The 26,645-nt window shown below is 41.9% G+C and overlaps 4 protein-coding genes across 6 annotated transcripts in view; 1 reads left to right on the top strand and 3 right to left on the bottom strand.

The window, feature by feature from the left end:
• The window catches only part of znf106b (zinc finger protein 106b), a 154,286-nt gene that overhangs the window by 112,397 nt on the left and 15,244 nt on the right, over nt 1-26,645 (top strand). The gene's annotated exons all lie outside the window — the stretch shown is intronic.
• slc30a1a (solute carrier family 30 member 1a) lies at nt 1,605-6,731 on the bottom strand. Its single transcript, XM_072361945.1, has 2 exons — nt 5,767-6,731; nt 1,605-4,209 (listed from the first exon to the last, which is right to left on the bottom strand). The coding sequence occupies exons 1-2, from the start codon at nt 6,329-6,331 to the stop codon at nt 3,311-3,313; spliced, it is 1,464 nt and encodes a 487-aa protein (XP_072218046.1). The 5' UTR covers nt 6,332-6,731; the 3' UTR covers nt 1,605-3,310.
• nek2 (NIMA-related kinase 2) lies at nt 7,517-12,582 on the bottom strand. Its single transcript, XM_072361922.1, has 9 exons — nt 12,286-12,582; nt 11,168-11,385; nt 10,850-11,090; nt 10,575-10,657; nt 10,337-10,463; nt 9,992-10,220; nt 8,603-8,657; nt 8,388-8,464; nt 7,517-8,074 (listed from the first exon to the last, which is right to left on the bottom strand). The coding sequence occupies exons 1-9, from the start codon at nt 12,379-12,381 to the stop codon at nt 7,878-7,880; spliced, it is 1,323 nt and encodes a 440-aa protein (XP_072218023.1). The 5' UTR covers nt 12,382-12,582; the 3' UTR covers nt 7,517-7,877.
• Nucleotides 19,082-26,645, bottom strand: part of lpgat1 (lysophosphatidylglycerol acyltransferase 1) — a 45,302-nt gene continuing 37,738 nt past the window's right edge. For all 3 annotated transcript variants that reach the window (XM_072362930.1, XM_072362931.1, XM_072362929.1), the window contains exons 7-8: nt 23,441-23,547; nt 19,082-22,112 (exon numbers count right to left, since the gene is read on the bottom strand). In XM_072362930.1, coding sequence (XP_072219031.1) covers nt 21,964-22,112; nt 23,441-23,547 — 256 coding nt within the window. In that variant the 3' untranslated portion in view covers nt 19,082-21,963. The remainder of the gene's footprint in view (nt 22,113-23,440; nt 23,548-26,645) is intronic.

Genomic DNA, 26,645 nt, shown 5'->3' with positions numbered 1-26,645 from the left:
CTGCGTCCACAAACGCTGCGTTAACAAAGGTGAATACATTTAGCAGCCGAGTGACCTCTAACCCTTAGGTCTGGTGTTAACTCCCCCTCCCACCTGCAGAGACTCAGCTTCCAGTTCACTCAGTTTGAAAATCCCTGGGACAAAGCCAGGGTGACAGATGGCCTCGTGCAACCACACACACACACAAACACGCACAGATAATAAGGTTAGACTAATACATTAGCAAATAAGTGTATTTCCCAAAAGTCAAATCAGTCTTTGAAGCATCTTTCACTTTGTCAGAAGGTCTGAGCAGGAATCAGATTATTTTCAGGCTTCTGGTGAAAAACAAATCCTCAGAACAGCTCTGTGTGCATTAAAAGGAGTGTTTTCACAAATTGCTGACTAATCCCCTCTCAGAAATGACCGTTTTGTGACACAAACAAGAGGATAATGCACAGGAGGCACTGAAAACTGAAAAGAACACCTTACTTACACAAAGAGTACAAAACAAGCACCTGACTATACATGAGTCCCTTTCTGTACAGGCTACAGAGAACAGCAAGCACCCCAGCAGCACTGAGGAATGCTGGGTAGAGACCTGCCTCTGGAATGCTCCCGAGCCTCTTAAATAAGTCTCCTCCGGCTGGCGTCAGCTCCTCCAGCCCCACAGCCTCTGCAGACTGACACTCTGAATCTGCTTCTTCACACACCGCAAAGAACAGTGGTGAAATGCTGCAATTATGGACTTATGTGATGGCAGCACAACACTCCACAGCTCGCTCAGTGGGTCAGATTCACTTCTAACCATTACTACTGTTTAGATAGTTTGAGGATTTGTGGCTGGACTGAAAACATGAGCCACAAATTTGCCGTCTTTACAGATTATCTGTAAATATAGCTTTACATGCGGGGAGCTTATACCGGTTTAAAATGTCCACCTATTGCACAGCAGCGTTCAAACATCTGCCCGTTTCATCTGTTGTTACAACATTTAACGGATTTGTTCTTTGTCAACTTGAAACAACTACCTTTCTTAGTTAACTCAGCAAGTTTGTACTCACGTCGTGCCTTTATGAGGATGTTTCTTTGTGAATGTTATGCAGCCATCAGCAGTCTTTTTGTCTGTGTTTGTGGCCCTTTTTTAGGCTTTGTGGCAGTTTTGCTTCACTTTCTAGTTCATGGGGGGGGGGGCGTCACACTGTCTGACTTTTACTACAAACAGCTCTAATGTCTGAATTTCTTACAATAGTATTTCAGGTATTGCAGGATGTCCACTTTGGGGCAAGTCAAAGCAAACCATGCAGAATTAAAGCGCAACTAATGCTAGATTATGTCAAATAATAGCATGTGTATCAATAACAAATCAGGATTTCATTTTTTAAATCAATTCCTATATATAACCACATCTCTACAAGAAATCATACCAAAAATACCGTCTACAGAAACCAAAACTAAAATCACTTCTGCCTTCTTCACTTTCTTGATTTCAGAATGTCTTATTTCGATCCCATAAACTATTTTACATATTTTTAAATAGGAAAAAGTTTTCTCCGTGGAAATGTCCCCTGCCTAAAATCATCTCGCCTGTGAGGGTATAACATAACAAGACTAAGACATGTAGATTCTTCAGCTGTATCAACCAGCCATATTTTGTTTTTATTTCACAATGACACATTGGACAGGTACTGTGGAGATATATATATATATATATATCTCATAAACACATCAGCTGACATGTCATATCTAAAATTAAAAAAACAAACATTTGTTTTCAATTTGCACACAGAGCTCAAGTCATAAAAGACAGAATAAAAGTGACCAAACATTACAAATGAAGAAAAATACATTTCCCAGCACATATTTCCATATTGCATACACATTTAATTGAGTGGAAATCTGAAATGCATCGACTTTAGATGATATATGTGCTGACAAGGGGAACGTCGTACAATTTCAAAGGCCACCATATGGACTTTAATTCAACAAGCTGCCCAGACCAGAGGAGAGGCAAGCTATATGATGAGTCATTCCCTACAGTCATGAGTTATACTGGAGGATACCAGCAGGCGCTGGTAAGCAGCAACAAGAGCTCGTAGTGGAGCTGTTAAATGTCAAACACCAGGTCTCAGTTTGGTTGTGTGACTATGGTCAAACATCCTGAAAATACAAAGGCTCCCACAGAATTGACTGTTAACAAGGTGCCGAACACATTCACGAGGATTTCAAAACAAGAACAACCAACATGAGAAGCTTTCCAGTACAGGCTCATACAGAGAAGAGTGTATCACTAATGGCATACAGTGCTAATTTCTTCACAACAGTCCCGACCCTCCGGCTTGAAAGGCGACAAATTCACGAATAAACTTTTAATTCGGCGACTGTGCCACCGCAATGAGTTCTGTTACACTGTGTCGACTATGCTTAGTGCTAAACCACAGCAGTTTGTTTAATAGGCAAGGTGAGAGGTGTCGATACGGCTTTTTCATCCAACTAATGACTGCAATTAAAACCGAGTCAAGGCCAGAGTACAGGCTAAAAAACGAAATCATTATAAAAACATCACATTTGGAAAATGAAAAAACTACAGCATAGATGATCTGTCACAAAAATCCAGACAGAAAAATTGCAAAAATCTTTCCGTATCATCCAAACTAAATATTATAAACAGCATCTAGAAAGGGAGATAGATCATTTCTAATAACTTAAATACTTAAATTATTAAGCAATACAATACTATTCCACTATAGCCAGAGGATAAGAAAATAGATTTGCTCACAGCCTATGCAATATAACAAGAGGTCCAATAGGCTCAACTACATAACCTACTGATGTGTGCACCGACAGTCCACTTGGAGGAGAGGGCATCTCTTCAATCCCGTCGGTCCTGCAGTGAGAAGCTTTGGCACAGAAAACACCATAGAATGAGATGGCACGTCACAACACGGTGCTAATGAGGGACACTCATGCAGGCCTCGCTCCAGTGTTGGAGGAGATGAGGTCCGTGAACCCCAACATGCATCACAACCAAACTGCCAGGGCTACAGACGACAAGATAGGGGCCGAGCGGCAGAGGAGAGGCTGGGCAGGGCAGGAAAATGAGGAAAGGGACGACCGGAATGGATAGAAACTGAGGCTCAAATGGATGAACGTGGAAGGGACAGGCATGTAAAAGGGCGACAAAAGAGAATGGAAAGTGAAGGAAAAGAATTTTCTAATCAGGACAACAATGGGTCGAAAAGAGAACAGCTTCCTGTAAATGACAGTGACATTTTTTGCCCAAAGTGGTAGTTGTCCTGCTTCCCCTCTGTTACTTTCTGTCCCCTCCATCTCAAAGGGACGACTCCACCTCTCTGGTGATGGTGACCTCAGCCTCAGTCCGAGGGCACACCTGAACCTGCTCTGGGGTCTCACTGATTACCTCCAGGGCTGCGGCAGCAGCAGGTTTGCAGTCACTGCCGGTTTTCTTGTCAGAGCCTCCGTTCTGTTTGTCCGCAGAGCCGCAGCACAGCTTGGGAGCGCACTGAGTCCGACAGGAGAGCTCGCACAGGGAGTCCCGAGAGTCCGAGCTGAACGTGACGAACTCTGGCTGGATGGTGGTGGCGTGGATGCCCTCGTTGTGGAAGAAGTCCTTGATGCGTTTGGCCACATCCATGTAAGATGTTGGGTCGTGGCATTTGATATGCGCCGTGGCGATGATTCGGCTTCCTGCAAGCTGCCAGATGTGCAGCTCGTGGATGGCCAAAACGCCGTCCAGGCTCAGCAGCCGCTCGTTGAGCCGGTGCATATTGATCTGCTTGGGGACGGTCTGCAGCAGGATGAGGGCTGACTCTTTCAGCAGTGGATAGGTAGTGTAGAGCAGGATACAGACCATGATGATGCACAGCGTGGGATCCAGGTAAAGAACCCAGCAGGGCCCGGCACTCGACATGGGCGACACAGTTGGACCTTCCAGCAGATCAACTAGAGTGTGATTGACATGGTGGTGGTCTGTGGTGTGGCTGTTAATACACGGGTTCACACATATCTCATCAGGTTTGCAGGGCTTCCACACAAATGTAAAAATGACAGCATTGACCACTACAATGACAGAGCCCAGGGCGTCACCCAGCACGTGCAGGAAGACCCCGCGCATGTTGAGCTGCGATGAGGAGTCGTGCTCATGGTCCATCTCGTCAAAGTGGGTGCTGCCATTCATCTGCACCTCCGTGCCGTCTTTACAGCTGATGTCTGAAAATAAGAGAAAATGAATATCAGGGAGGCAAGTTTGGTTTCCAAGAACATGACAGCTGAACAAATCAAACGGACTTTGACACAGAGACACTAATACATCGTTCAATGCAGATAAACACAACGGACAGATATGAAATCTAACAAAAACAGAAATGGAGAAACTGGGACCATAAAAGGGAAATAATGTGGTTGCATCAAATCGGTCAGCAGGAAGAACACTTTAGAAAGATGCAACTGAAGGAGCAGTTGTTGAATTGCTCGGTTACATCATTTCAAGTTCATTTGAGACAAAAGAGCCTGTGTTGCTATGGGGTGACTGGAAGGGCTCCATTCAAAGTCAAGGGGAGAGTGATTAAGATTTATATTCAGCTCTTTTGTTTGACCGATTTGTTTTTTTCTTCTTCTTCCTCACAACAGACAACACTGTGGAGGAATTCTGAGCCTTGTGACCAAGCCTGCGCTACAAGTGCTCAGGGCTAAACACATGGGAGTCAACATACCAGACAGTCACAGTGGAATACATGACAGTAAACTCCCAGCATGTGGCATCCCAAATTGCAACAACAACACTGCACAGCAAATTTACATTAACACAAAATTTAATTGCTATCTGCAGCGAGTGAGGCACACAGAGCTATGGGAGCGACGGCTCGCTCCCATCCCAGGGCACCGCCGGGTCATTCATCAGCAGCTAATGATGTGTCTGGGGCTGTCGACTCCACGGTTACACTGATGTATGACCGAGTAACAGCAGTCAGTGCATGGAGGAGAAGGGGATATAGTATCCATTTATTGAACCTGGCAGGGCCTGATGGTGAGGGGGAAAATGGTCTACTCTATATGGGTTTAACCCTTCAGTAAGGAAGGCATACTGGCCGGCTTCAGGTCAAGGGAGGCTGTTGTTTTCTTCTCAACATACAGCTGATTGGTACTTACACACAGAACGATGAGCTTTTTTCGTGTGCGTTTATGGCAACCAAATACTACAGCATGGCTGTCACTATCACATTATCCTTACTTTACAAGGAGTCAATCTCCTTGAGTGGAATGTGTGTAAATTCAAGCAACAAGAGCAAGACAAGACAAAAAAAGACTTTACAAATCCTTCACTGATTTTTCTCAACTTGGTAAGAGACAAAAACATGCGTCAGCTCAGGAAGAAGTTTCCAGAGAACGGTCTTTAAAAGCCAGCTGAGAGGAGCCAGTTTTACAAAACGTGAAACTTGAGGCTTCACTGGCTTATGACACTGACAATAGCAAGTTTCCAAGGATGAAATGGGCAAAAACAAATAAGCGATACCAAACAAATAAGTCAGCAGCTGTCAAGGAAACAATATGGATGAGTCAGAGGTTTGTCAGGGCATGTTGGTGATATAAGGATGAACTGTGAGGCAATCTGGACTGCTTACAATGAAGATAAAAGTCTTAACACATTCTGTCGAGTCAATGGTGAGACTCAATAAAAGAGGATTTGTGGTGTTTAAACAGATCCTATACGTCTGTTCTGTACACAAAGCGCATATGCCAACAAAGACACAAACAGCTTATACTTACCAGTTCTTGGCCTCGTATCACCAGGGCTGTTGTGATTCCCGACAAGGTTGTTGGTCTCCTCTCCGGCTGACCCATTCCCAGCCTTGCCGGTTTTCCCCCTCTTGTTCTTACTCCCATGAGAGTGACCCCCGTGGGAGTGTCCGTGGCCCCCACCGGCATGTCCATGGAACAGACAGAGCCCGAGCAGGTTGACCAACAGCCCCGCGGCACCGACCCCGGCGACCACCAACGGGCTCTCGATCTCATGGGGCTCGGTGAAACGCTCGATCGCCTCCAGGACGATGGTGAAGCAAAGCGCCGTGAGGAAGACGGCGTTCACCAGAGCCCCCATCACCTCCGCCCGGATCCAGCCGAAGGTATTTTTGTTGGTCGCGTGGGTTTTCTCGGCGAACCGTACCGCGACCAGAGCCACAACCAGCGCGATTACGTCCGACAGCATATGAAACGAGTCCGACAGCATCGACAAAGATGAGGTGATACGACTGACCACCACCTCCACTATGAAGAAGATAAAAGTCAGTGAGAGCATACACATCAGCCGGACACGATTGGGTTCGCAAGCCATTTTTCTTTCCTAATAGTCCTCGTAGATTCAGGTTTCGACTAAACGTCGGGTAATGTTTCACCGTGTCCGTGTACGAAATCACCAGGACATCAGCGAACTAGCCGCCTGGTTCAACTCCAAGCTAACGCGCTCACGTTAAGCTAGCGGGCGCCCTGAGACAATACGATCAATGCTAGTAGCGTCCTGTCACGCCTCTGTTATCTGACAGCATCACTCGACAACATCTGAAGACAAAAACGCGAATATTTTAAAGAGATACTAGAGTTAGTAACCGTGTGAATACACCGTGGTTTCCACCAGCATATTCCAGATAGGTCTGCCGACGAGCTTCAGTTTGCAGACGGCTGAAACTTTGCACCCGAGCCGGTAAACTTTCCACACGGAACAAGGCGCATCAGGGGCACACCCACGAGAGCTCCTATTGGTGGATGTGGTACGAGGAATGATGTGATTGGTCACATTTTGCAGCTGTCGCGAGTGGGAGGTGCAAAAAAGCCAAGCAACGACGGTTGCTACGCACGCTAACAGCAACTGTAATCTCGCGATGACATCTTCAAATGATTATTAAATCTAGTGGTATCGATACTTCAACATTAGCACCCAGATGTTCAGCTTTTGATTGATTTCATCATTACTGAGGTTGATGCAATCAAAAGATAAGTGCCTAAGAAGGCAAATGTGAAAATCACTGTCTTTAGTCCGCCCTAATAATTAGATTATAATCGTTATATTTTATTAACTTAATATTCGCCATTTTTGCAGTGGCAAAAGGGATTTTCGTTTTTCAACTTTAGTTATCTTTGTCAGTAGATCTTTGAAGAAATAGGCTTAAGGAAGGTATCTGGATAATCCAATTTATCTACTGGATCTACAGTTGTTTTGAATAAAATCATTATAGAAATGTCCCGCCTAATAACATCCATCAATCTGCTTAAAACAAAGAACTTCACGCTGTGAACTGATACTGCCCGTAATCAACCATTTGACATGAAACTGATGACCCCTTGTGGGCACTATCAGTCGTGATGAAAGTCTTTTTAACCCCATGTAAAACGCAAAATTAAAAGGGTTTCTTCTCAGTTACTGTTTTGATTTATAATAAAAAACTAACAATCTTACAACATATAAAACCTTTTCAAAAACAAATTTATTATAGTCTGTCCTTGGTAAGTCAAAGCGAAACAAATCGATTTCACAATTATATGGAATAGTTTGCATTTTCATTGCCAGTTCCAGAGGTCTTATTTTTCATGAAATCTGTCCCTTTTTGGGATATAATTTGTGAAAGAAACAGACCGAAATTTAACAGGAATATACACAATACACTGACAATCACAGTAGCTGCCTGTAACATCAACAACATCCACACATCACTGTCCAGCTAACATAAACTTTGACACTACAGAAAGAAAACACACTGATCTGACTCATTCGGCTTCACTGCTGCCGTAACAGCTTAGTCATCTTATAAATTACTCTATATTTACATCCAGTAGTAACGACTCAGAGGCTTTCACATTCATTCACAAGTAAGCAAGGTATGTGATCAGCGGAGGCCAAGGATCTGCCTGCTCTTCAACTGGCAGATCTTCTCCACTTCGCTCAGTTTTTGGGCACGTAGATTGGCAGCCTGCAGCCTCTTCATCATCATCATCGCACTCTGACAGCTATCGGGCTGCTGGTTTTCTTTGCTTTCACCGGCAAAGTGGACCTTCTTCTTGCCAGGGGACAGGTTCTCCTCATCTAGAGCCAAACAGCAAGTGACTGATTAGCAAAGGTCAGACTAGACTTTACAAAAACGAGGCAGCCCCGAGTAAAACCCTTGCAATGAGAGCTAGATTTCAGATTGTAAGGTGCGTGGTAAGAGGTGGTGAATTTAAAACCTCACATAAATTTAAAACCTCCTTGGTTGATAAAAAAACCTTTATTTACATGATATGAAAAGGATAAATAGACCTGATTTCAGTCATTAAATTTCTGGACAAATTACACAAAAACACAGCTTAGTTTTGGTCTAGGTTCAGTGGATCCAGAGGTCTTCGTCGGATTCCCATACCTATGTCTTTGGCGTAGACCAGAGCCACATCCCTCTGCGCCTGCAGCCGGCTGTAATTCTTCAGCAAACTCTCGGCCCTGGAACAGAAGGTGAGAATGAAGAGCAATCAGCTAAAGAGACAGACAAAGAGTGATGGTGTCTGTGAATGGGCAAAATAGGTCAAATGAAAATGATTGTGAACAGATAATCTCTTTAAAAAAAAGAAAAAAGGTTACCGTGCATGCTTTTCATTTATCAGACGCTCACGGACACACAGCTCCTGCTCCCGTTCTGTCATTGAAAGAAAGAAAACTTTTTTTTTTAAAGTTTTCAATGCGTCATTATTTGCACATATTTCAGCAGACACACCGCAGCCTGTCAGCCGGGGACTGTGGCTGGAAGTAGATCACCGCTTGATTGCAACACTGCTGTAACGTGAACAAACCTGTTCCTTCCACACACACATTTCGACTACACAGTGTCACTTTGTCAGATATAACCAGCTCTTTGTGGTTCATGTCGGGCAAACACATTTCATATGATCATACGGCCGAAATGAGTCTTTAATATATATTACATTTCAAAAAGACTCAGTGAGATCCTGTAAGTGCAGCTGTCACCTGTTTGTTTAAAACACTGAAGTATGAAATGCTTTCCAGAATCCACAGCTTTTCTAATCTCTCATTATAAGCAGCTTTGCACAGTTTCATCCATGCTGTGAAACCTATCCAACAGCTGCAGGTCAGCAGAGATCAGGATAAAACCCAGTCTCAAAGAAAAGGTGCGAGGGCATGAAATCTTTTCCACCAAAGCTTTGTCAAACGGGACGTAGAAAGTGTTTAGTGTCAACTGTAGCCTTTAATAAAGACACAATAGAAATCAACTCGCCAATTATATTCATCAATCTGCTAAAGACAAAGGACATCTAGGTGTGAAATACCGGAAATGACGACTCTCAGGGGAACTGTGTCTTGATTAAAGAGTGTTTTGTCTGACTGCGATACAAACCTTAAACAACTTGCTCATTTATCAGATGCATGCTTATCATTGCGTTGCCTCTTTTGTCAACACTGTCTAAGTGTGAAATGTTTTCAAATTCTTGTCACATCTTTGCTTGATAAAGGATTCCAGCAGCTCAACAGCTCAAGGCCTCGTTTCTTGTTCAACATGCCTGATTTCTAAGCTCAGTTGAACTTCAATGAGCAGTTGGCACGGCAGTTTTTTTCCATGAATTTGTGGAGTCAGCGATGAACTGTGTTCACCAACTCCAACCTGTCAGAGGTGTTCCTGTGCCTGTGCAGGGATTTCCACCCCGCCTCACAATCTGTTTGCTTTTACAGCAGAGCTGAAGGGCCTGCGGATCAGACCCGTTCATTATTGGTTTTCATCCTCCTACCCTGTGTATAGAGTTCACCCGATTCTGTGAATCTTATGATATTACGTACTGTAGATGGTGAAATTCACTTATTATTTTCATTATTACCCCCACAGCCTCTGACCTGACTTTTTATAATTGCGGGTGTAACTTTTAAAAAATTTAGGGTGTGTTCACACTTGTATTTGTTTTTCAGGTCTGGACCAAAGCAGACGTTTAGCCCAAAGTTCACTACAACTGAAAGTCTTACTCTCCAGCCTCTCTTCACGTCCCTTGAGGGCCTGTTCTCTGTCCCGCAGCGCCTGTTCCCTGAGTCTGAGCTCTGCGGTGGGCACCGGTTCAGGTGGCTTGTGGACGGGACAGTCAGATTCTGCAGACTTCCTTCGGGGTCGCATCTGTGCCTTCCTCTGCTCTTCGGCTACAGCGTCGCTCAACAAGCTGCTCTGGAGAATAGACTCCACAGAGGGCCTCAGATAGTCCTGCCAACAAAGAGGACTCTGTGTATCCTGACAGCATCAGCAGGGGCACAGTGCTCTGCAAAGTGATGCACTGTCTCATGCTACATTACAGCATTGTTAAATAATTCATTTCAAACCTTTAAGTAGAGCATTTTGCTGAGTAAGGTGTTCAGCTCCTCAGAATACCGGTACGGGATTCTTCTGAACTTCCCCTCTCTGATCTTCTCTGCCAACTCCTTCTGGTTGTAGGCAGTGAACGGAGGCCTAAAAGAATAAAGAGGAAGAATAATTTATTTATTTTTTTTTTTAAACTGTCAGATCTGCTATGAAACAGCTGGGGGAAATCAGTTAAAGCAGAGCAGCTGGAAAACTTACGATAATGCACAAAGCTCATACAGCAAACATCCAAGCGACCAAATATCTGACTTCTCGTTGTATGACATCCTGTTTATTTGTTCCTGAAAGAAAAATTTTTTTTTTTTAAAAATGGCAAACTTGACGACAGATTTCTTTAAAACATATTTCAAAAAGTTTTTCTTTTCATGTTTTAAGCATCCAATTTTAGATGAGGAGGGTTAAGAGATCCAGCTAAATATTCCACAAACAGGTATTTTTGAAAGGGTAACCAGGGTGGCTGTCATCAAACTCACTGGAGACATGTAGTATGGCGTCCCAACAAATGTCTTTGCAAAGCTGGTGTCGTGGTTCAGAATCCTCGCAAGACCAAAGTCACCAAGCTTGACGTTCTGCTTGATGTCGAGGAAGATGTTGGCTGGTTTCAGGTCCCGATGAAGAACCGTGGCTCTGCCGTCGCTCCGCCTGTGACACTCCTTCAGGGCTAATGTGAGCTGCGCCATGACTCGCAGGATGAACTGCTCCTCCAAATACCGCCTGCCATGTAAACACGCACGCAACTTCAGCAAATTTCAAGAAAAGGAGCGCGTGTTCTCAACCTTCCTGTGATTTACCTTTCCTTAATGCACCGGCTGATGAGACTGGACAGATCCCCGCCTTCACAATGCTCCATGACAATGTAGAGCGTGGCGTTGGTGCGGTCTATGATGCGGTCGTAGTACCTCACTATGTTTGGATGCTTGAGTTCCCTCAAGAGGTTCACCTCTGACACAAGCATCTGCTTCTCACTCTCTGCCATGGTGCCGTAGTCCAGCTCCTTCCACACAAGGATCTACAGAACAGAAGAGCTCTAATTAAACAGAGATTTTAATCAAAGAATACATGACGGAATAGGCAGGTGGATATCATCTACCCGAATTAAAGCTGAAGAATCCAGGTGGCAGTTTAATCAGAGCAGAAACTATTTTAGCACAGAATACAAGGCTTCTGTTACGTGTCTAATTACTTTCTTTTGTTGTTACCACTCATCTCTACTCTAATAAAAACTGCCCCCTACAATACATTACATTTTCCCCAACTGTACAAGCTTTTCCATCTTTGGAGCAGAAATGCGCATCTTTCTTCAGTAGTTTTATCTACGTTTATTTTGAGTTTCTTTCAAAAGTTTATGTTTCTTTCTAGTAACATCTGCAGCAATTTATAGCCATTCTGTATCTCTTTGTAGCTGCACTTTGTTGCCGTCACACTTTACAAGTGACAACAGAGCTCATTTTTCTTCAACAGTCCAGTATATTCAATGTAACTTTGAATTTAGTTTTTACAATCTGAATGTTTTAGCAAATTCAATAACAAAGTCTTAAACTGTTCTGAATCTTTCTGTTTCCATTAGTCGTTTTGAGGTGATTCGCTTTTGAATAATTTTGTCTCTCGAATTCTCTTAAAGTACTTAGTGGCTGTTTTGAGCTACTTTATAGATCCAAGTCTCTTTGGAGCTCTTTTGAGTCATGTTATGCCAATTTTTTTTATTATTCTTTTAAGACTCTGTAAATTTTAAATACTGTGCCGTCGTTTTAAACCTCTTTGTAGTACTATTTGTAGCAGACTTTCCTATGCTTGTCACAAATGCATTAAATTCAACCTTAGATGCTTACGTTTAACCGGGTGGCAACATCAGCACCAACTGTTTGGTGGTCACAACAAAAAAGACATAACCTGCAGCTGGGTTACTCACTTTCCCGTCACTTTTTCGTCTTATTTTCTGGCATTTTCCATAGGAGCCGGAGCCTATAGTGTACAACACCTCGTAGTCCTCAACACGGGACGGCATTTTGTTGTTTGTCAACCGAAACTAACGTTAAACGTTACCTAATTTAACGTTAGCGTGTTACGGCTGTGGTTTAAAATATATCTAAACCAGCAGCTTCCACAACCTGTTAAGAATTTTACTCGGGTGCATGTCGTGCCTCTTTAGATGACTACAAAGACAATTGTTTGGTTATCTTCTCTCGCCTGTAGTTCACTCATGTGAGCTGCAGTTGACAAAACAGGAAGCGCTTACTCTCCGTTTGAATTGGTGCTTAAATCGGTGCATGTGATTGGTCTACTGTCTCTGCATGGTGACTCCTGATTGGTCAGTATTTAGAAACAAGTTGTGAGGTTGCTAAGCGCCCGAGAACCGCGAGAACAACGCGGGTAGATGGCATGTGTGTAGGCAGTTATCCACAGGGTGGCGCCAAAATACACGATAATGTGAAATTCGTGAGTTAGGTGACTTTGGGAATCACGAGGGAAATAAAGGCGTTCATTTATCTAGGGAAATTGATTTCCAAGAGGTCTGATTAAAAACGAAATGATATTTGCAATTTATGTTTAATAGAGGTCTCACTTTATGTGCCACTGGTAAATCAAAAGTTTGTACATTTTGATAAGGCCACCGAGGTTTAGTGCTGTTTGGCTCCATCACTGCCCTGCATATGAATGAGCAGTTTGAAGAAAACCTTGAACAGACTTCAAATGCACAGACTGGGACTGCAGTGTTTAGAATCCAGTGCTTTTTCCTCTTATGCCAGGGTAAGCCACTATTATTCTATTTCGAACAAGTCTTAAGAAGTTTTATACTACCAGTATGTAGCCTATAAAGTATTTTCTATTTTTGGAGCTTTCAGTCAAAAGTTGATGTCATGTAAAGGAAACAAAATCCAAAAGAACATCACAGTCATCTAAGGACCTCCCTGCATTTGCACATTAGTGAGGAGACCTTAGAGTCTGTATTTGAAACATACAAAAAAACTATCTGATGGATTAATGTTCCAAACTCATTAGTAAATCCTCTACAAAGAGCTTCAACAGATGCTGCAAAAACAGCAAGTATCTGCAGAATGAACTCCTCTTCATTTGCATTGTTTGCTGTGTGACTGTGACTGATGTGCTTTTCAGGGGCCCATATACTCCTGAAAACACAAAAAGGTCCCTGGCTGTTACCAGAGCAGTTTCCATGGCTGCACATGTTAGAGAGAAGGATGAGCCGCGTCTTACTGGTCATTTGATTTGACCCGCAGGGCTACCTAAGGAGCCGCCATCTGAGGGCAGTGACATGCAGTGACCTCTCACTTGGCTTCTATATCTGGGTATCACATATGGCATACACATATGGCATCTGCTGTGGGTGAAGTGAACTGCTTCACTGCTGTGGGTATCTTCTGTTGAAAACATTCATTTGAAACTAAACGAAATCAGTGCTGATATCATTGGATGAATTAAAGTAAACGAATCCCCCACGGATTACGATGAGGGATAAATAACAGACATATTCTATCAATCAAGAATGCCTGAGATTTGTTGGTTTTGACTTCTCTACATTTTAAGGGCTGAAAAGCAGCAAACTGAAAACTTGAGCATCAGAAATACACCCTAATAAATAATTTGTGACCACTTTAATAGGAATCTAATGAGAAATATGTAACTGACTGTTTTATGTAATATGGAAAACAGCTGGTAGGGGCACCCCAATCCCCCCCAAGATATTAAAACTAACACTTAAAACTAACACTCTCCCAGAAATGTTTGTGATACCTAGATATCATTAAATTCTTATTTGAATTTATAACAAATAATTTAACTACACAAACCTGATCTCTGTTGTTATTTGGTCACATTCAATCCTCCACCCAGCTGTGTTGCTCTAGATTCCAACACAGCAATCCCCTAGTTAAACTTTCTGGAATGAAACTGATTATATCTGGTTATCATCTGTAAAAGTATGCACCTTTCGGTGGTATTTCTGAAAGTCGGGCACAAAACAACAGCAAGGAAACATTGGTTTTAGTTTCAGCGTGCAAACCTAACACATGGCCGGAGTAAATCCTCCTTGCGACAGATGACTTCTCTAAATGTGCGATGCCTGCACGGGATGAATGCAGTGTCTGAGACTTCTGTCAGCTAACGGCCCTCTCAGTGGGGCAGCCTCAGTAACAGTTCAGATTATCCTCTCTGTTTGCCAGCACCACACACTGAGTGAGCGCCCAAGCCGCTCTGTCAGTCTGCCTCTGCAAAGGTCACTCCTCCAAAGAGCTGGAGGAGTTTGGATGTCAGCCAGGAACTGTTGTAGAGAAGAGGAGGAGGAAGAGTGGCGAGTGAGTGGAAAACTGACAGCTAAAAACAACAGAGACAGTTGGGTGCCTGGGGCCGCTCTGACGTCACCTGCCGCTGTTAAAGGGCACGAGTAGGGCACGAGTAGAGCCCGAGCGTCAGGGAGGACAGACAGCTCCATCCCACCATGACCTCCTCACCCCTCTTAGAGTGACTGCAAGGCTTTAATCGGGGTTACGGAGTGGCCTTTGGTCCTTCTTTGACCTCTGACTTTGTTTTTTTTGGTGCAGTTCCAGTCAAAGAGCAGAGTGAAGACAAGACAGCACGGCTAAAGGTGACATACATGTATTCAATCACACTCAGGGGGCTGTCATTTTGTAAGTTGCTTCCTGAAGACACAGTCCTTAGCTGAGTGAGACCAAAAACAGGGGCCTGTGATAGGATACTGCAATCTAACAGTAGCACAATGTGAGGGTTGAGACTCCACATCTGTATTACATAATACTGGTCATATCAGTTCACAATCTCTTAGCATACTACACTGTGTTTTTATTGTTTTATTTCTTCTGTCAAAAGTTGCTTTGTCTTCTATAGTGAATAAAAACGCTAACATTAGGCTAATGAAAGAAGAAAGAAAGCCACAACTCAAGATTGGATGTGCCAGTCGTTTCCGTACGATTGTTGGGAATTTTCCTTTATGTGACGTTAAAACTATCAAATGACCAAAAGGAAATAGAAATTCACAATTTACTAAATGTAAAAGTGAATTTTACGACTGTAATGAATCACCTCAACTTACACAGGAACTTGTTATCAGATTTCTTCCTGTTCAGACACCATCTATGTTTGGTTTGTGTTCATTTTGTAGGAAGCAGCACAACCAAGTTGCCAGCAAGTGTGAGGATAAAAGCATTCCAAGGAGCACATCTGAACGGGTGCATAATTCAGTTTGATAGAGAGATAGCCCTGAACTCTTGTACCTGGAACCTGAAATATATTTGAAAAATCAGAGCAGACTGGGCATTTAGGAGATGGGCCCCAATGAGACAGGAGCTAAAACAGAGCATTTTGGACAGTAGCTTAAATTCTCCGAACCCTCTCAAATAGAATTAGTAAACTAAAAAAAAGTCTTTTCACGCACCAAACCATTCCCATTGCTAATGATTTCACTGGCTTTAAAGGATTTAAAAGGACACATTGGTAAAAAATTCACACTAATAGGCAGATTAAATCAAATTCACCTGTTGTGGATACTGTTAGAATCTCTGATGGATGACACCATTCAAAATGCAGTTTTGACTAATAATGTGACATAAAACTAAATATAGTACGTTTACATGTACTTAGAGGTAGTTTTATTCATCTATTTTTTTCTACTCAAACTGTTAAATCACTGCTTTCCTCTGCCAAAGTACCACCATAATGACGAGAATACTACGAACAATAAGGCATACATATATGCTGATTAAACATCAGGACAGACCTGATGTTTTTCGTAATTAGTTGGAAACAATATAAGCTGATGGTATCAGCAATGTGTTGGAAATATCAGCTAAAATCCAATATTTTGAATGACAATGCAGTTTCTTGTAATTTATATATGCCATATATGCCAATGCAAATAGAGTTATATACCTGGAATATGCAAATAGAAGGCTTAAAAAGCTTGAAACAGAAGGTGATCGGAGCTCTGAAGCCCCTTTAATTACTCAAATGTTCAAAGTTTTCACATTTAGATGTTGAGCTCACTGAGCCACATGTTGTAATCAATGCACAAAGCATACTTTGACATATTTTTCAAGTTCAATTTCACAAGAAGGATCCTGGTTATTACAGAAGCATTGCTGTTGTCAACAAGAAAAACTATAAATGAAGAAGCGTATGCATGCATTAATGGTACAGTTCATCCAAAGCACAGTTATCCGACTGTGAAGTTTCCATTCTTGTGCACTATTTAATGTGAATGTTAATTCTGTGGAGACTTTCACTCTTTTTGTTCAACATAAATTAAATTCTGTTCATTTTCAGGACACTGCAATGGAGGCTGTACCCTGGAATATTGTTCAGAACATAGTTTTTAGACTCATTTTTATCGTGTTGCTATCAGAGTTATGCCTCCAATCCTGAACAGGATGTTTCGACATGTGCACATGAGACCCAGCTGCGTTCGCTTCTCACACAGTACAGTCAGTGTGCTCGACCAGCGTGACAGCAGCAGGAGGGGGGTGGGGGGGGCATCTGTGATGCTCGTGGCTGCTGCAGAGACATTCAACCTGACTCTCCTCTCCACAGCTGGATGTTTTACTGCTTGCTGACTCAGGGGACGCTGTCATCACTGGAGCATTCACGAGGGAGCAGGCGACAAAGCGTGACATCCAGGACCTTCAGGTGCAGTGGCCGTGAAATAGTTAATCGCTGGTGTCTGAGAAGGAAGACTGGTGCGTCTGCAGAGAATATGAAAGATTATTAGATTAACTTGTCTGTGTCATGGGGTGACCTTGAGCGGAGTACCACAGAAATGCAGGAATCTCCTTGCAGAGCACTCCTCACAGAATGAGAAAACACCCAGCCTCCTAACCCTGTGGTATTTTGGTAAAGCCTGGTGCATATTTAATCCTATTTTCCAGCTCACTTCCTCACTTTTCATCCTCAATTTTCATTTGCTGCCCAAAGCATGTGTCTGCCCCACAGACCTGACCCTCCACTGTCACTCCAGCTGCCGAGCAGTTTAGTAGCTGGCCTTAAGTTTCCATTTATCGTGTGAATCTGACGATATAACGTAAGGTTTAAGATGCGCTCCTCAGTTCAAAATCAAAATATCGTTATACTTCTGCCACTATAGATGTTGTGTAAACATTTTAAATAGTTTCTCCATTAAAGATTTGAATTTCAGGGCTGTAATCGAGTAGCGCTGATGATTTGGCACCGGCGTAGCCGTGACTCTCCTGCAAAGAGTAAGCAGATCTCCGTCTTGTGCTGACATCAGCTCACAGTGAAGGTCCCCGCTGACGTCACGGCTGAAATGAGAGCTTTGTAATATAAACCGGTCACTTTCGCCAGCCGAAACCGACAACACAGTTAAACAACAGAAACAGAGGTGAGCAGAAACAGGCTTCGATTACTCAGACGATTCTTAGTCTGTTCTCCACGGAGGAAATGAGAAACTTGAACACCTCCAAGAATGCCGCAATTTAAAAACAATAAACTGAGGATTTTCTCTGTACAGTTTTAAAGAAGGACATATTCAAAATTATATATATATATATATATATATATATATATATATATATATGTGTGTGTGAGATAGCCTTTTTGAATGACAAAAGGTCTGTATTTCAACATCAAGTCCTACAATGAGACGAAACCATCAGAGAGAGATAAATGAATGTGAACCCCTAGAATTAGCAATTACTTTGAAGGTGAAATTGGACACACAATTTAAATGGTTCCGTCAGGGGTAATGTCATAAAGCTTAGCAGGGGGTTACATAAGTTACATAGGTTGTGACACTTAGCAGCTTATATATAACCAACACTGGATATTTTTCAACTTGAGTCAATAATGATGTGTAACGACTCATTTGTAAACACGTTATGCTTTAGGTCATTTTGTATAATTACATAGACAAACTTTCTTTTTTTTTTTTGGATCAAATACATTCATCAGAAACAAACAGCCACTGAAGAAAAATCCGTCTGCATCAGCTAATTCTGCTGCTACTCTGACAACGTGACACAGACACACAAAAGATTCATGGGAAACAATTAGTTTCAGCCTATCAGAGGTTGTGCGGTGACATCTCAAACTGGTGATGTGTAAATAACACACATTCTGTTAGGTTAGCATTACGGCTAATAGGGTTACTTTCCTGTTAAAGCATTCTTAATTTAACCTGTTTCTGCTAACAGGTAATGTTATAACCAATGCAGCAGCTGGGTGACACATTTACTGCGTGTGAATAACTAGAAACAGTGATTTCTCTTTAAGATGACACATAGTTTGTATGGTGAAAAAAATTCACCTTTGTCATGTTAAAACATTTTTCTTTTCTCGCTGGCCAACATGACCAAAACACTATTAGAAAAACTGCAAAACTGAAATGATAATATTGAAATAATCCCATATTATAATGGCATTTGTCACTGTTGCCGATGTGGACAAAGGCAGGCAGCCGTAGACTAACGCTTAGACATTTTGTGGGAAATATATTGCATTAAAGAAAAAACCCCATTAAACTTTGGTGCAGATCCAGAACGCTGTGTTTAATAATGACACTGGTAAAAATAATAAGTTATTTTAAAAAAATGTGAGCATCGGAGGAATGGAAAAAAAACAAGAACCTCCTCAGACTTATCTTGAAGTCTCTCATCAGAGCCATCGTCCGCGTTTCATATGGACTGCAAACCAAAAAGAAATGAATAAAAAAGAGCGGCACACTGTTGTGATCTTTACGTTTTATTCCAGCACAAGTTGTCTGTGTTGTAAAATGGCTGTGTAGCTAGGATTTAAAGGAGAAGTACAAAATGGAAAATTACAGACAGTTCTAGTATAATCTGTTTAAATCCCTATTGTGTTCATTTCCTAAAACCACATCTAGGAAAACATTTTTTCCCTGCCTTCTTTGGAAACATGGTCAAAACAAAAAGAAAGAAAGAAAGAAGGAAAAAGAAAAAGATGAAGCTTCATTTCAAGTCACTCTCGCCATGGAGGGAAATCTGAAAGGGACACGGGATGAAACACATTTACAGTCTGATTGTTTTCTCCTACCCTAGTCAGGTAGCCCTTTTTTAAAAATATATTTCACACAGTTTTTACCAACAGTGGCACATATGGAGGGCAGCAACTATTAAAATGCACCTTTTCTGCATTAGTTTATGACAGAGATTTTCAAAGTCTGACACAGTAAGCCTCCCTTCAGCCACACTTTCCACCTGTTTGCTTAGTTTTGCTAAATTCCCGGATGCCTACAGGATGGCGAGTATGTCGTTCAATCGAACACTTATTTAGCAAGTGAGCCAAGGCGACCACACATTATAAGATATTTCACTTCTGTCTTTTTAAAAACAGTCAAATTCCCGACCGCATCATATATGTCATTTAACCTTCCAATCCTCATCTCTTGAGCCTTTGTTAAAACTGTTTGGAGCCCACCTCACACTTTGAAAACCTCTGCTTTATGACAACGATCACTACTGCTCCTCTATAATTTCATAATCAAAGCAGGTGAAGTAAATTACAAATAACGGACCTTAAATTCACGACACGGGTACATTTGAGAGAAATCCCCTCGTAAGTGACAGTGACTCCTTCCTCACTGGCACGGTTTGATCTCGACACGTTGAAACTGTCTTCGTAACAAATGCCAAAAACCAAATATGTCGAGAGGGAATGCAAGGAAACAGCATTGTTTAGGATTGTGGTCGACCAGCACGTCCAGTAAGGCTTGAGAGTTCTCCCACTAGATCCTGATTATTCTATAGTTTGCAACTGGGTCACGTGCCGCTGTGCGCACGGCCCTAGAGTAGCTATAAAGTCATGAAGCACATGGTCAAAGAAACAAACCAAAAGAGGGCAACACTGAACCGTGAAGGTAAAATCCTTTCTTCTTCTTTTTTTTTCTTTTTTTTTTTTTTTAAAACATTCATATTCCAAAATAAAAATTTCTGAAATTATCGTGGACCAAAAGACACTGCAGTCACTTCCAACATGTTCTCACTTATGTTATGTACAAGCTCTAAACATACCAGATCAAACAGAAATGTAATTCAAAATGAAATCAAATTTGACCACCGGAAGTGAAGGTGCCACCAAACTCTGACGTCACAGAGCAACATGACATGAGTCAGATATATATATAAAAAATAAAATAAAAATGGGGGGTAAAGACGACCACACACACTCACTTAGGCAGGTTATGCTGTAAATTTACAGTTATGACACCTATAATTCTTTAAGCCAAAATCTCTATTGTAGAATGCTGAACATCAGGGTAGCTTTCTATTAAAAACAAACAAAAAACCCCAACTTTTTTTCCCCGTGTCTTTTCCCACCGCTGACACTAAGCATATGGCTTAAATATTTGTAAAACTATGTAGTCCAGTGGGGGAGTAAGAGTCACTGCCTTTTCAGTCTGCCTTGCTGAAATGATCCTCGAGACAGCAGTCTACTCTGCTGTGTGTAGCTGCACATGACCGACCGCGCGGGGGCATGTTCGTACGTGAGCTGGAGAGCAGAGGCGTGGAAAGAAGAATCCAAAAGTTACTATTTGGGTGATGAGACTGCATTATATTTCCCTGCTTTCAACCATTTTTTTTTTTGTTACATTTCTTTTTTAAATTAAGCGTTACGACACGTCTCCTCGTCTTCCCTGACAGAAAACAACCGTTACTCATGCATCATAGCCACAATCCCTTTAGGTTTTCAGCAGGGTTGCCAGTGTAAACATGATCCCCCATTTTTCAGCAAGCTCACAATACTGCCTCGACAGACAGAGTCCCGACAACAACGACAAGAAAAATAAAAAGACATCAACAAATACAATGGCTGTTGTTGTGAAGATATGCGGGGTTAAAGGAGGAAATAAAAGAAATTAAAACATCAACAGCTACCATTCGGGGTTATTTCCTGGGGGCAGGGAGCAGTTAGGGCAGTATGGATCCTTAGTGCAATGAAGGCCAGAGGAGTGGCCGGCTGCGTAGCCTCAACGTTCATACAGCCGCTCGCTCTGGAAGGTGTAGCCAGCTGACGCATCAGCAGGCTGAGAGACAGGTCCAGTGGGCTTTAACGACTCTCAACAGGAAGAAGAGTAAGGGCAGACATTTTGCTTCTAGTCACATATTAGATCACACACGTCCATACATACTTTTTACTCTGTAAAACTACTACGGCTAAAGCCTCGAAGGGGAAGAGAGTCCAGTCCAGAGCATCTTCTGGACGAGTCCTGAGCCTCATTTCGTTAACTTTGAATAAAAGTCATGTACGTGTGAGTGTCTACATGTATGAGGACGTGTAAACATCAAAATGTGAGAGGTGACGAGTGTGAGAGATTACTCCGATGGGCCACTGGAGCGAGCGAGTAGCGTTAGGGTTGTGTGCAAGTTAACTACGCCTGTGACCAGTTTCATATTGTATGGGTTTTTGTAATCTGCGTTTGTTTACTTCATATGATTATTTTTTTAAAATTTTTAGATTTCTTTCCTGTTAAGTCTCTCCACTGTTGTACATTCAACCATCGTAGGGGGAAAGTGTGACACTGGGCCACACACCAACTGATCCTGAGGCTTTTCCAGTGGTCCGATAAAGACTCGCCTCATCAGCGCACTCAAAATAAACAGCAGTAGAGGTACTGGAGGACGCTGTACCACATGTAGCCAGAGGCAAAAGCAAACGACTGGATGAGGCAAAGCCACAAAGGATCGAGGGTCATCTGCCGGGAAACAGCCTCCTTCTGTCCCTCTGGAGGGAATGATCCTGTTGGGAGAAACAAACAGACTCAGAACTGTTTTGCTCTGATGGAGAGTTCATTTGTTGACTTCAAATCAGAATCATGTGCTTTGAAGTCGTCTTGTACACTTATTTGATAAAAAAAGAAGCGAAATGTTAGGTGGCAAAGCAAAAAATAATGATCTCCAGGGAGCATTTCTTTTGGTTTTGACCGTTCATGTTTGCATTAATCCTAAAATACTTTAGGAGACTGCAAATAGACACAGCGAACCATTTTGGTGAACGACACTGTGAGACATTGCCTACTTCGTTAGGCGTGTGAGCACGTCTCCTCTGTACCTTAATACAATAAACCAGTGTGTCACAATGTAAGCCTACAAACTAACTACTTCTGCTGTGCTCCACTGGGTGGAAGGTGACGCAATCTGTGAGCAGTTCTTTCTAAATTAGGTTTAAACAGTTAAATTTGTGGAAATAACGCATTTCACTTGGATGCCACATCAGCAGATTGTTGACTTCTGTAGTTCTTTACAGGTTAAGTACTGATAAACATTCAAATAATCATAATCTGCATAAAATGATGTAGATGTCTTATCATTAAATGTTGTGACATCGTTGTGTTGCATCTGAGGGATGCTCTTGAAGAATTTCCTTTTATTTAATGTCACTTTGACTGGGCAGCCCACAATAATGATAACCACCCCTTTCAATGTGACTTCGTCACACATGAAACCTGCTGATGAATGCGTTTACACGGCTTCCACAGCCAGAAGAAACTAGCCTGGACTTTAAGCTGCAGATTTTAAAGATGCTTAAACCTGCTGATGATAACCTGAAAATTACAGAAAGGGACGATTCTTTAAAATCATAATCTCTTCACAGAACGAGAGCAGACGGAGCTGAAGCTTTGAATATGGAGCTTTATTTATTCAAGTGCTTGGATTGGATGTATATCACATGCATTCATTCGAAAGAGATCCTACCCAACACTAGACAAACATAGTCCAAACGGTTCTACAGGGTATGTTTCTACAAATATGGTTCCGGTTTATTCTTGACTCGTTTACTAGCCGACTTTCTTCCTGAATAATGTTGACCAAATCCTCTAATTTACTTATTTTCCTTAGTGGTGTCATCCTGCTCAAAATAACATGTATTAGTTACCACATATTGGTCTCTGCATCGGTTGTAAATGTAAAAAAATACTATTTTATTTTCATGACTGAGGGTCTAATTTTGCAACTCAATTTACTTTAAATAATATACACTTAAGGCTTTTTTGAAAATGATGACATCACAGACAATGGCTGCTGAAATCAGCTTGATACGAACCAGTCTGACAGGGTTGGACGTACCTGTGTCGTAAAAATGGGCCAGTAAGTCTTCTTTCTCCACAAACCTCTGATACAGCCAGTCAGTCAGGGCCTCTGCCTCCACAGGAACCTCTTTTATTGGGTACATCCTGACGAGGAAAAGAGAGACAGACAGACAGGGAGAAGAGATGAGGCATTAAAATGCTTCACTGACGTCTCAGAAAAGACCGTCTACGCTGATCTGCGGTGGAAGCTGCAGTCCAAACCCAGAGAGTCAGCTGAGGTCCCGGAGCAGCACAGCTCTCCTCAGACTCCAGTCTATTCCAGCAGTCTGTGTTTGCTGCTTTTCCATTAGCTGGCAGCCTCATCAGTGCCACAGAGAGACAGAAGTGCTGAGGGGAGCCCCGACAGCTAACAGACTCATGGAGCTCCATGAAATGACTCACAAATGAGTGGGTAGAACAAGTCAGAAAAATCTGACTGCAATAATTCAATCAGTTTAGCCATCGAGTATGCAGGGAGTCAGAGAGCAGCAGAATGTTTAAATCCATTAACTCAGCTTTTCACACGGAAGATTTCAGCTTCTTGTAATCACAGAAAATTACTTTGATACAAGTGGACACCAAATTAAGCTTCTTTGTTATTAATTTGCTAACTTTTTTAAAAATCAAGTCAAAAACATTCCTAATCACAGCTTCCGAAAACAGAATGTCGATTCCTTTTAAAGGTGGGTGAAAATGAAAGATATTTTGAAAATACGGGCAAAATATTGCGAGGATACAACTTTTTATTATTTATTTTACCCGACTGTGGTTGAGTAATATGCTGTTTAACACTGTAAGCTATATATTTCATATTTGATGACGTCATGTTGGGAAAATGCACCACTTTTTAAACATTTCTTTTATCTCTTTTCACTGGAAAAGTGAAAAGAGATAAAAGTGCTAAACCACAGACACGTGATGAAAAGATAAACTGAAAGATAAAAGATTTAAATAAGCATATCAGGGAGTAACTTTAATCATCAGGAAAGAAAAGTAAAAATCCAACTTACTGAGAGCTGATGAGCCAAATAAGCCATTTCTAAATCATTAGCCTGAGTACCGTTAAGCCATCAATTTCTAACTAATCATTTCTTCAAATTAACCACTTCTGAAGGACATAAACTCACCACTAAGAAACCACTATAAGTCAACTATAACTAATTGAATTGCTGACACAGCAAAAGAACAATGGATGCTTGATAAAACAAACAAACAAAAACAAAGGGTCACTATCACGAGTGCTGATGAAATCTTGTCTCTAGCCAGAAGGGGTCTCTAGTAAGCTGCTCTCCCACACGGGCAGCTGCTGGTCACCTTCAAATAGAGGTTACAGTCTCCTCCCTCAGACGAGCGTTTCCTCGGCCCTCAACAGTAGCTCAATATCTCTGACCAGACCATGTCCACAGTGCATCTGTGCCAAAAGAAAACAAAGCCTCTACACGAGGGAGGCGGCGAGTACTCTGCTAACAGTGTACTGACTGCTGAATCGATTAGCATATATTAAAAAGCAATTTAAGAGAAAGAAGTGACTCTACAGATGCCACTTGCAGGCAAGATATTGCAGTGATCATCTGTAGTTACGTGGATCTGTGTCCACAAAACCTCTTAAAAACACCAGGGAGTATTGAGAAGTGTGGGTTTAAATGTGCCAGATTAGTCTAATGTGTTCCATAATAATGCGCTAATTCTAAGGATGAGTTTAGAAAATGAACATTTAGCAACTAATCTGAATGAACTGAGTGTCAGGTCATTCGGAAAACTGAATGTGAGGATTTGATGGGTTTTTTTGTTGTATATTTAGAGAAAACTGATGTTCAGCAGTGGACATAATTGAAGATGTACCCATTTTCTTATTTTAACTAAGCTGAAGGGGGCTAGAGCGCATTTTCTGCCAAGCCCAAAGGCTTCTCTAGCAATTTTATACAAACTGATACAAAGCAGCATCAGATTTACTGTTTTTATTTTGCCCTCATTTCCAGAAAAGTATTAACATGATTCCCTGAAGTGTACAGTCTACATAAGAAGGTACTTTTGAGGTTATTTTTACTATTACCAAAAAAAAAAAATGTTTTACTCAAAGTTTTGACACAAAGCTTATGACCCAATCAGGAAAAGGCTCGGTCTGCTCATTACAACACACTTCCGTTTGGGTGTACATTATCTCTGGAAACTTGGGCTCATCATCCAGCAGTTCACAGCGTGGGTGCTGCTCTGTGGCAAGTCTGAACAGAGTCCTGTCTATGTAGAGCCACTGAAATGTCCCCAAAAAATGTGCCAAATACCTGCTGAAAGTCAAGCTCAAACTGGCGAGGATCAACCACATTTGTGTTACCACTTCTAGTAAAAGGTGACTTTATTAAAACAACTTTAAGCCCCGGAATAAGTCAGTTTGGCCAAACCTGGGGGTAAAAAACAAAACAAAAAAAACCCTCACACTGCTTTGTCAAAACACAGAAAATATGTTCAGATGAGCACTGATGATAGTCACGCCACCATCTTCTATAGTCTTAGTAATAATACTGACAGCATAGGGGCTCAAAGTAGCTACAAGAGCAAATCAGCCACTTTAATAAAAGCTTTGTTTTCCTCCAACTGGAAACTGGTTTTAGCTTCCATTAAGAGTCTTCTTCTGTGGGGCAAATTGAGTCCTTCATTAACAACAATAATCAGTCAAGAAAGTCTCATTAAACATAAATAAATGAATGAGTTAATATGGTTAATTATCTAAAGCAACATGCATGAGTCCAGAGTGTTTTACACCCTCCAAGAGCCCTCTGAGCTCTGAAACGTAAAACGATAGCACAGAGGGAAACAAAAGCCGACTTAGGCCACTTATCAGAGGGTTCGAGCATTTAGGGCCTTGGGAAGCAGGAGGCTACCACAGTGCTTTCCTGCAGCTGAAATATTAATGTAGGAATCAGATTCCTTTGGTGTTCAGAGCAGCTGCAGAAGCTGTTGACAACAGCTGAGGTTGAAGGAGGCAATGCTGATGTGGGTCCAGACAAACAACGACATGCTTTGGCAGCGCACAGAAATCTGCCGCTTTCACTGGTTTATCAGCCTGTTTTGTTTGGAGAAGCGTGTCTGTCGCTGCATCCGCAAAAGCAGATGTAGATTAGACACTTAGCACCAAAATTACAAGAGTGTGGGAAGTTCACCGGGTTCATTTCCTGCCTTGAAAACCTGATCTGTGACTGTAGCTG

The sequence above is a fragment of the Leuresthes tenuis genome, unplaced genomic scaffold, assembly GCF_036924035.1.
Source record: "Leuresthes tenuis unplaced genomic scaffold, fLeuTen1.0.hap1 SCAF_13, whole genome shotgun sequence".
Classification (NCBI taxonomy): Eukaryota; Metazoa; Chordata; class Actinopteri; order Atheriniformes; family Atherinopsidae; genus Leuresthes; species Leuresthes tenuis.
The sequence above is the reverse complement of the archived record's forward strand: the minus strand, read 5'-3'. Positions and strand labels throughout refer to the sequence as shown.

Bases quoted from the DNA above. Each gene is read 5' to 3' on its own strand.
- nek2 (XM_072361922.1), bottom strand. From the start codon at position 12,381: ATGCCGTCCCGTGTTGAGGACTACGAGGTGTTGTACACTATAGGCTCC. The intron at 10,658-10,849 runs GTGAGTTTGATG...TTTTTCTTTCAG, and splicing joins CGCCATACTACATGTCTCCA to GAACAAATAAACAGGATGTC. The intron at 8,658-9,991 runs GTAAGACTTTCA...TTTCAATGACAG, and splicing joins ACGTGAAGAGAGGCTGGAGA to AACGGGAGCAGGAGCTGTGT.
- slc30a1a (XM_072361945.1), bottom strand. From the start codon at position 6,331: ATGGCTTGCGAACCCAATCGTGTCCGGCTGATGTGTATGCTCTCACTG. The intron at 4,210-5,766 runs GTAAGTATAAGC...TCTTATTTTCAG, and splicing joins TGATACGAGGCCAAGAACTG to ACATCAGCTGTAAAGACGGC.